Here is a 10,347-nt window from a genome sequence, read left to right as displayed (position 1 = left end):
CTGGTTTTTTGATGGCTTGCCTAGTTCTTCTGGTAGCAGCATATTTTCACTTTCTACACTCGTTTTGTTAGTCAGCCTTTAAAAGACTTTCAGTGCCTGATTCAGCAGTTGCAGAGAATTAGTTGTGCAGTAAAGCCAGGTCAGTTTAAAATAAATAATAATTCAGGCCACAACTTCTGAAACTGCTCCAAATTCTTGTGCTAATGAGTCGACACGCTGCCTTCCCCAGTTCTATATAATAAATTAATATTTTTATAGAAGTAGATGCTGCCTTGCGACTTCCTTCTCCTGCCACTTCTTGTTAAAAGAAAAAAACACCCCTTTTATGTGGCTTATTTAAGTCAGTCAACTGTGTTGACAATAGAAGACGTTTCTTCATAATCCTATTCGTAAGTATGGAGTACAAAAGCATGAAGAATCTGTTAGCCTCTGACAGGACTGGTCGGAGTTATTCATGTGAGCCTGTATCCCTTGCTGGTGCTTGCACGTGCCGCGTCCTCAAAAGCAGCAATGGCTAGCAACTGCCAGGACCTGGAATTCCTGTGATCCTGCGGTGGTACACAGTATTAGAGGGCTCCAGCACGCACCAATTCTGTTTGGAAAAAAAGTCTCTGCAAAGTTAAGGGTCCTTTAAGGTCTTAGTGTACCTCCGGGTGTAATGGCTGACACCTAAGCGCTTCTTGAATGAAGCACCTTCCCCCAGCTGGCAAAAAAACTCATCATAGAAAGGAGGACACTAACAAAAAGCCATAATGAGTTCATTAATTATGGACTGTATGGACAGTTCAGGTCCTGAAGTGGTAGAGATTCCCATTGTACATTAGAAGACCTCAATAAGGCACCTTTAAATTATTAAAAATGCTAAATTATTATTGAATGACTAAAATGTTAAACAGATAAGGCTTTCTCTTTGTTAGTGGCTCTTTTCCTCGAGTTAAATGTTTCAGACAACAGTCAAAGAGGTAATGCAGCAAGGTTTGTGCCATCAGCATTCCTCTGCTCTGCCTTAAACAGAGGTTGCAAAAATATCAATCCCATCACCCAGTTTCCAGCCTGTAACGGGACTGTTGGTGTGAAGCACTTTATTTTTCAAGCACGACTTCCCCGTGCTTGGCTAAAAAAGCCTCCAGCCCAGCTGCAGTTCTCTCCCAAGAGACCGTTTCAGTGTCACGCTGCCGAGTTTTGCCTCTAGTCTTAACTATTTTTTATCAGCCTTTTGATAAGTTTTACAGCTTGTAGGATACCTGCTGCCGCATCCACATTCACTTTATCCTCAAAACCCAGTGAGACAGCTGAACTGGGAAACTCCAGGCCCTTGCTTTGGGTGCAGCACAAGGCTACTATTGTAATTGCTACACAAGTTGGTTGAACAACTGAAACAACCCTAGTGCCTCCTGAACACCAAAGAGAAAAATCCACACTTACTGCAGCTCAGAATAAACAGAACTGAAGGAATGGGCTGTGATTTCGGTCAGGAAGAGGTGACGCCGAATGACAGACCTTAAAGAGTTGCCTTTTGGGGACAGTACCACGATGAAGGTTTGCCTGTAAGTTTTCATCTGGTGCCCGCAGCAGCCTCATCCACTCAGGTTTGTGCTTCTGTACCATGTGTCGCTACATCAAGCTAAAATTACTTGCCTCCTCAGCAGTCGCTGCAGACCCAGAGGGGATGGCTCATCAAATTCCTTCCTACTCAAACGAGAGGAAGATTCTTTCCGAGTACCCCTGTTTCAAGGAATGGTTCCGTTTGTTCACTCTAGAATGTAACTGGGACAGCGTGCTTGTCACAAAAAATAAAACCAAGAGGATTTTGTGTTCACAAAGATCACAATCGACATGTCAGAGCTTGATGCTTGAAGGAAGCAGGGTTTTTTTTTCTAGAAATGTGCAATACATTGCTATCGGGAAGTACTGGTGTCCTAAAATAAAAACCACGCACTAGGCTCCTGCATATTTTAACAGTGTAATGTTTCTGCAAAGCCTTTAAATGTTTGGTGTTTTTTTTTCTTATGACTTAAATCATTAAGTGGATTATAAACTGGTTTACTGTTTTTTTTCCCCCTTAATGCACAGGCTTTTTTCAGCCCAAATGCCATCTCTTTCAAAAGCCACTCCTCAGACCTGCACCAAAACGTCCATTTAATAAAAGGCATTTCAAAACCCTTTGCTTCTGTAATCATCCTCTTTTCCCTCTAACCTCTTTCTGTCATCCCCGGTTATGCTCAGATTGAGCGCTGTGGGGCAACGACACATCTCTAATTGTATGGGCTCACCCGCTTGAAGCGTGGTCTTAAACACATACACAGAGCGCCAAAAGGTGGAGGAGGAAAACATAATTCATCCCTCCCCACCCCCAAAATGCCAGTAACCTCAGTTACTGTTAAGAAGAAGCTCTTTCTTCCCTTGAACAGTTATCCTGCCAAAGGGCACAGAACACCTTCATTCCGTAATGCACGGACTGGTAATAAATGCCATTTCTGAGCCAAGAAGCCAGGAAAGTTGTTAATATCCCCTTCCTTTGTAGCCTTTTCCTGTTGACCCTTAAGAATCTTTTGGAAGCGTCTTCTTTCTAGAGTTAGTGCTTTTGTAGTGAAACATCGGTTTCACCTTAAAGTCTAGTATTGGATCTAATCCCACCAGAACTGAAGAGAAAAAGAAAACCAGGAAAATTAACCTAAATAAATACCGGCTTTACAAAGAAATAAATGTGCTATTGGCCTACAGTGTTGGGAACAGAGAGCAAGCCCTGCTGTTCAGCAGCTACCGAGTTGGAGAAATATTCTCATCACGTTGTCAACTCATAGCATGTAATCTTAGAAAATGTTTACTCCTCTTACATTTGTGTCATCAGGTAAGGAGAAAACTAAGGGGAAAAACCACAGATGATACTTTTTTTTGCAGCCAAGTATAAGGAGTGACATATCCATCTACACATTTAGTAAGCTTAGTGAGATGGCTTGTGAGTTACCTGGCATTACAGCCTTATTAGACTGAATCTTTTTCTTCTTCCCATGACATTTATTTTACCAGTTTGCTGTGTGCTTGTCTGGTACAATGAGTATGAAGTATTCCTATAGGATTTGCATTAATTAACTGGGGAAAAGGGTGGCTATTCAGTTATCCTTACATCATTTTAGTTCGTAGGGTGCTTTTAGAGTGAATAACGGAAAGCACTTACATTGAAAAGCCTTTTTTCCCCCCTTCAGCGTATAGGTAAGGTACTGATTAGCGTCAGCTGCCACATTCAGCACCACAGGCACCTTTCTGCTGCCGGAGGTGTTGGCGAGGATCGCCTTTTAAAAGCAGAAGCACATCTCCACTAACAGCCTTGGAGACACACGAATTGCATCTACAACTCTTAATTCATAGGTGCGTTGGTATTGTTAGGCAGCATTCCTCATACTTCTGAGCAGCATTTATCAGCAAGAAATTAGTACGTGCTCTTCTTACACTCTTCAGTTCCGGGAAATTCCTGCATGAAAAGCTGATGGTGCTTTTATTTCTGCCCTATAATTGGCTCCCTGAGGCAAATGTACAGTCACGGCAACTACAAAGAAAAAGCAGGGTATCCAAATGCAGAGCCCTTCCTCTGCTCACCTCAGAAACTCAGGCTGACAGAGGAGCCAAAATAGGAGAAAGAAAAAAAAGAAAAAGTATATTGTTTTGTACTTAGCTTCATTTCCATGCATATATTAAAGCTACTTTGAGCTATTCTAATTATACAGTTTTCAAGTGTGTAGATCCAATAATCAAAGAAATTATGCCAGATGAAGTGCCAGTCAAATCGTTTGTGCATTTAACCTCTACATAAACTGTTTTCATCATGATGCTGCAACATTTTGGACTTCTACCCATCTTAGTTCTACCCCTGCCCCAAACTGTTTCAATATAAAACCCCTTTTCCATCCTCCATTTAACTCAGCCGCTCCTCTTTGCCATCTTCACTCAGCTTTGACATTTCTTCACTTCCCCGAGCTGGATTTTTCTCCTTTGAAGTCATCCCACGTAACAACCGTTGCCTTGTCCAGATGACCACTTGCTCTAAACGCCAGCACGCGTAACTCCTTCTTCCGAGAGTAGCCTCTCTGCGCCTCCCCCGGAGACGGGCAACTCTTGGGACTGATCTACACATGCGAGTTTTGTTGGTCTAACGAGGCCACGTTCACGTTAAAACACACCAAGGTGCCATGTTTGTCGTCAGCCAGCATCGGTAACGTGGTGGCACAACCCGTCAGCTCCTTCCCTAGCCATGCCGGCAATACTCACTGGTGTCTCCTTCCCTTACAAGAGAGACACGGTGAGATTAGTTAGCATCCTTACTGGGACATTCTGTCTAGCCTGGGGGGGGGGGGGGGGGGGGGGGGGGCAAATAAATAGATTTAGCTTAAAAGGGTGGCTCTCTGTGGGAAAGGGCCTGGCTTCTCTTCACCTTCTGCTGGGTGAAGAGCTGGTGGCTCGGAGTACCCGTGGCTTCTCTGGGTAAGAAGTCAGTATGGAGTGCTGCCCTGCCCTCGTGAGCTGAAGGTTGGGGCCGTACCTCTGCAGCCAGGCTCCCACTCCAGCTTCTCCCACATCCATGCCGACGTGTTTCCCCACACGGGTCAGGTTTTCAGAGACAGGAACTCAGCTCTGGCCCTTTCTCTTCTCCAGTCAGGCTTCAAATAAGGTGATGACGGCTTGCCTGGCTTTCACTTCCTCGCCCGCTCTGGTAGCCTTGCTTCTCCAAGCCCCGAATGGCAAAGGCAGCTGAGATAAGACATGGGTAGGTGCTGCAGAGCCTGTGCTGTGCCCCAGTTGAGTTGGTCTAAAGAGAACAATATTGTCTCAACATTGCCAACAGAGACCTGGAGATGGAATGTGGTCCTCATGGACACCAAGACACAAAGACCCTGGCAAAGAGAACTGCACGGTACGAGGAGTGCGGTGCCGCTCCCTGCCACCTGGGACTGAAAGGAACAACTACGATAAGGCCGCATAACCTCTATCCAGAAGATGGATCACAACCGCGGTCATAACAACGAACCAGAAAACATAAACGTCAGGTGAACTTTCTCCATTGTAACGTCATTATAATACAAAAACACACCTCCTGTCTGAAGCCACCCGCCTCTAAGGCAAACCACGCCTTGGGCACTCCTCTTTGGACACGCATGATAACCTGGCTCGAGAAGATGGAGACTGGCAACAATCCACGGACCAGAGGAGGAGCGAGGTGTGCTGCTTGGCATAAAAGACTGTTCCTTGGCAACTGAACTTTGGAGATCTTCCCCACCAAGGATCACGACGATCGGAAGGACTGGCAGGACGCTGCCTGGACCTGGGATCATCGGGATGCCTTGGACCCATGGTGGTAGCTATAATCCTCTTCCCTTTTCTTTTTACTTTATCTTTTCGTCACTTTCTGTCTTCCTACCTATCGCACGCCGCTTTACAGGCAAACAATAAAACTGTGCTGTTTGATTAAACCATAACCCCTTGGCGTGGTCGCCGTGATTTTTGCGCTTCGAGATCATAGTTAGTTAACGAACCATCACTAGTCCGCCGAGTGGACCGTGGCACCTCCCCAGCACCCCGTACCATCCTGCCACCAGCCAATTTTAGCTCACACCGTTTACCCGAGACCGGGGCGCGGTGAAAGCACGCACACAGCTCAGCTGAGCTAACCCAGAGGAGCTGGAACCGACGGTGTGACAATAAAACGAAAACCGTTTGTCATTTTTAAACTGAAAAAACACCAACATTCTCTTCGAAGCATCCCAACCCTAAGCCGCTCCAGCACTTCCAGGAAAAGTTTTAAACCAAACTTTCACTTAAACAAGTGCAACTTCCTCACAGACCCCTGTCAGACTGGTGACAGAAGACCAAGCACCAGTTCTCTAGCACTAGTAACTGCAGCTAATTCGCTCACACGGAGGTTCCCCTCCATCACCACATAGAGACCCTGGGTTTCTCCTTTTGGGGACAAATTCCTGACAGTTGTGCAAGCATCGCAAGTAAGAAATCACCTCATGACCTTTATTTCTCTTTTTTGTAAGCAGTTGGGATCCAGTTAAACAAGGTCAAATCACAATACAGTAGGTGCTTTCTATTCAAAAGTATTTAGAGAGTTCTTTATACTGCAACACTTTCAACTAGTAAAACGTTCATTAAATAGAGTGAATTTTTAAACAAGATTAATACAAATCAAGTCCTTGAAATAGAAGCCATCACTAGAAGGATCTTACGCTGATAAAATTTGCAAACAGGTACTTAAAACTGTACAAAGCAGAGACCTTGTATTCAAGCAGAACAACTGAAACAACCTATTTTTGAGGCTATTGGAACTCCAGTCTAATCTCAAGAAACAGAATGAAATAACTGAAAAATACCACCAGAAATTGAAGTTACTTATAGCCCTGTGGTTAAACCCCTGAATTTAAAATAAAAAATCCTCTTTAATCAATCAAAAAATACCACCGTGCTTTGTGTGTGTGAAATCAAATGGTTCAAACTTGAGTGCTGTTCCAATTAATGAATATTCAAAGTGATATGATTTTTCCCTTCTCTGCAATGTTCTATCAACTGTATAATTTTTAGGTGTGGAAGATGCTTTTGAACCACTCTAGGAATGCATTTGACACAGAGCATAGTTCTTTGTACAGCATTTTGATTTGAAGACTAAGGAAAATTATCAAGCACAAATCAGTCAAGGGAAAAAACAGCAAATCACTTACAGAGCTCTTGCTTTTTTACAAAAAAAAAAAAAAAAAAAAGCAGAGGAATTTAGAACGTATTTCTTACCTTGTTACCAGATGACTTGACTGCATCTAAATAAGGATGAAGGAAGTTAAGAAAAGAGAAACCACTATTTCCTACATTTTTAAGAATACTGATGTACTTGGAGAACATTGCATAGAAACTATATTACACATGTACATTCACTTGTAAATATTTTAATGTAGCTCCAAACATAGAAATGTTGGTAATTTTACAGAATTCTGTTAGGTATCAGTCCCAAAATATGGTTACTCATATAAACCCCCTCCCCCCCATTAAGGTATTTGCATTTTGTAATGTTTTTTAGTGACATTTTTTGGCCACTGACCCCTGTGTACATTTCAGTTCTTTCTCACAATGTATTTCATAAGAGTGAGAAAGTGGTGCAAAATTACCTGCAAGGGTCAGGAGGTAACATCTAATTCCAATTTTAGTGAAGATAGCCGCTGAAAGAAGTACATTTGACCTGCTTTTTTGTTTCCCATTTTTCTACCTCCTGAAGCCCCCCTGAATGTTGATTAACTGTTGACTGGCAAAGAGAACGTAAATGCGAGCAAATAGGAAATTGCATTTTATATTGGAATCATCTGCCTCGCACAAATTTACCATGGCGTTTGTTTACCCAGTGTGCCTAAAATAGGTACACGATTTGCTTATTGCTTAAAGATCTGCAAGGGTTAATAAAATTCAGAAGAGAATACCATCAGTAAGTATGCTATTTGAGATAAATACAGATAAAAGCCACCTTATCTAAGCTTTCCAATTTCAGCCTGTTTAAGTCCAAATACCATTTTCATGACACTACAAGCTTAATGACAAAATAACATATGGCACAATAACTTCTCCAGCAAAGATAAAAGGACAAGAAAGTATTACAGAGTAAAATCTGACCGAGTGGAATGTTTGCCCTGACCTAGACACAAACCTAGATGGTGAAGGTTGGTCATAGAAACACCCAAGCATGTTTTCTGTCCCTAGTTTTTAATTTCAGGTGTAGCTCTAGGAGATAGCATAGGGCATTTCCCACTCTGTACAGCAGACGGAATTCTGCAATTAATTTCTGTGGGTTAAAAAGCCCGGGCCCTGTAGTTACTTAAAACATCAAGGTATCGGTGTGCTAAGGACCAAAGTAAGTACAATGCCAAAGAAATGCTGAATTGAGCAATGAGTTAGCGATGGCGATTGGCAAAATCTGTTCTTCTGTCTTGGCAAAGTATCAGCAACTCACAGGATTCTTGAACTGTAGCTCTTATTCACAGGAACAGTCCACGTCCAGCCCTGCCCCATCACTGCCATCGAAGCCAAAGCCATCCGAGCCTGGTGCGCAGCCTCCCCCCTCTGTTACCTGGTCTGCACAGGAGCCAGAAGCACTCTGGCTGAGGCAGACCTGCGTTTCATTGTCATCGGTGGAACTGGCAGGACACGCTTCTTCTGACACCCCGTCATGATGGGGACCCCTGTTGTTGGTCCCAGCTACCTCATCTCCCAAGTCTATGACGGCATCTAGCTGCTGTTCTGGATCAGGCTTGCCTGCTGTTGAGATTTGTGCTTCTAAGTTTCTTGTGTTCTCTGTGACTTCAAATTCCTGCTTCTCCTCGGCCACTTGCTTCTCCCTAGTGCTTAACTTAGCCTTTGTGGAATTCTTTATTTGTTTGTTGTGCATGTCTTCTTTGGAGAACCTCCAGTGAAACTACGAATAAGAGATCCAAAGGTTAAAGACCATTAGAGACAATCTCACATGGACATTTGTTTTCCTGAGCAGAAAAGTTTATATTATTTAGCTTTAATTTAAAGAGTAGTTTGACCAAAAAGACCTAAAGTTAAAAAAAATAAATAAATACACGACTACATCAGATGGCTTAAGATCATTTGTGCCTACACATATATATGTAATACACAGAGAGGAGACTGTGATGCATCCTGCTTCTGCTGTTCCTAGAGGGTTCCTCTCCACATGCTGTGTCTGTTGAGGCCGACAGACCCTGGCAGCCAACCTGCACTGGGTGGAAAGCAAGAATACGCAAAGCTGCACAAGCGCAGACAGAAGAAGCAAGCCTACGGCATTACTCCAAGGTTTTTCACCAGGTCAGCAGCAGAACTAGCACCATATCCAAGACTATACCCAAACAGTAAAACATTCTGAACCATTTGTACAAGTGTTTTTTGATGAGAAAGCACGAGGCTGCCTCTTGCAGCACTTGCCACAGCCGCCCTTTCAGAAAAACTGTTTTAACTACTGTTACCAAAAAAAAAACCAACCCAAACAAAAAACCCTAGCACTACCTTGAAATATTCTCGTTATATTTATATATATATATATGTTACACCTGACTCGACAGGTGTAACATATATAAAAGTTGACAAATATGCCATTAATTTGTCAAAATTTGTGTGCTATTTGTCAAAAAATAGATGGACCTTCCCAAGGAAAGCCAGACCACATTCCAAGCCACTGCTGAGCCATCCTACGCGAGTTTTCCAAGTACACGTGAACGTGCACAACCATTTCATCAGCAGTGTCCGTGCTATGGGAACTCGGGGATTGGTTAGGGGGTCAGGTTTGGATGGCACCAACAATCTCATCAGCACGTTCAGCAAATTCAGGTGTGGTCCAAAAGCCACTTCTCCAGTGCAACCAGGTTTGAGCTGAGGTTGGTCCAAAGAAGGACTCATGTTCATAAATTTTTCATCTAGGTACTTAATCAAAAAGCCATTCAGAACCTATTAAGTTTATTAGATTACAAAGATGGAGCAATGCTCTTTCCTTCTGCTAGCCAGAACTTAATGGCAAAAGAAAAATAAAAAGAAGAAACTGGCCTTCACAAGATTCTTCTTGGTTTTACTTACAGGAAGCTATCTTTCACTTAAATATCATTACAATTTAGAGAAAGAGGAAGGATACCATCCCAGTTCTACGGCACAACTACTCAAAATTCAGAGACACCTGAATATTTTCCTCTTTGATTTGCAGAAGTGCTGGGCACCCACAGCTCCCCTTTAACGGAAGGTAAGATCAGGGCCCTAAATGTGATAAAGATCAAACTGTAGGAGACTCTGTGTGTATATGCAAATGTATCTATACTTACTCAGGTATTTATATTTCACCAAAAATGCACAGAGTTTCTGCTGAAATAAGCGTCACTTTTGCATAAAGTGAATGCATCTGATTATCTTATCACTGACTGAATATTGCACTAATAAAAGTACTTCTGTCTTACTGACAAAAAAATAAGTTGCAACACGCCTTGCGCGTTTCCTTTCGCTAAATGAACAGCAGTTTGCCGGTGTGCATAAATAGAGGATGGATCAGTTGCCAACACTGCAATGTCCTTTTAATCTTATAAGCCTATTTCCCTCCTCCAAGGGGTTATCTATAAACATTTTAGACACACCGTATCACAAGTTAAAAAAAACCCAAGAGCCTGTGATGACATAAGTGCAGAATATTCAGCAACTTAAATGCTAGGTTTGGCGTCTTTGATGTGACTCACAACCACCACTTACAGACGTTGAACCAGTCTTGTTAATTAACTATAATCAATGTACCCCATTTTTCCTTGACCTTTGGTTTGAAAACTTGCTGTAGCGATT

The 10,347-nt window shown here is 42.7% G+C and overlaps 1 protein-coding gene across 2 annotated transcripts in view; it reads right to left on the bottom strand.

The window, feature by feature from the left end:
- Positions 1 to 1,990: 1,990 nt before the first annotated feature.
- The window catches only part of RFTN1 (raftlin, lipid raft linker 1), a 100,427-nt gene continuing 92,070 nt past the window's right edge, over positions 1,991 to 10,347 (bottom strand). Inside the window, exon 10 of one of the 2 annotated variants that reach the window (XM_005445798.4) lies at positions 1,991 to 8,446. In XM_005445798.4, coding sequence (XP_005445855.1) covers positions 8,006 to 8,446 — 441 coding nt within the window. In that variant the 3' untranslated portion in view covers positions 1,991 to 8,005. The remainder of the gene's footprint in view (positions 8,447 to 10,347) is intronic. The other variant, XM_055708739.1, reaches the window with a different exon arrangement.

Source organism: Falco cherrug, chromosome 4 (genome assembly GCF_023634085.1).
Source record: "Falco cherrug isolate bFalChe1 chromosome 4, bFalChe1.pri, whole genome shotgun sequence".
In the NCBI taxonomy this organism is placed as follows: Eukaryota; Metazoa; Chordata; class Aves; order Falconiformes; family Falconidae; genus Falco; species Falco cherrug.
Note: the sequence above shows the minus strand (reverse complement) of the source record. Positions and strands in the feature narration are given on the sequence as shown.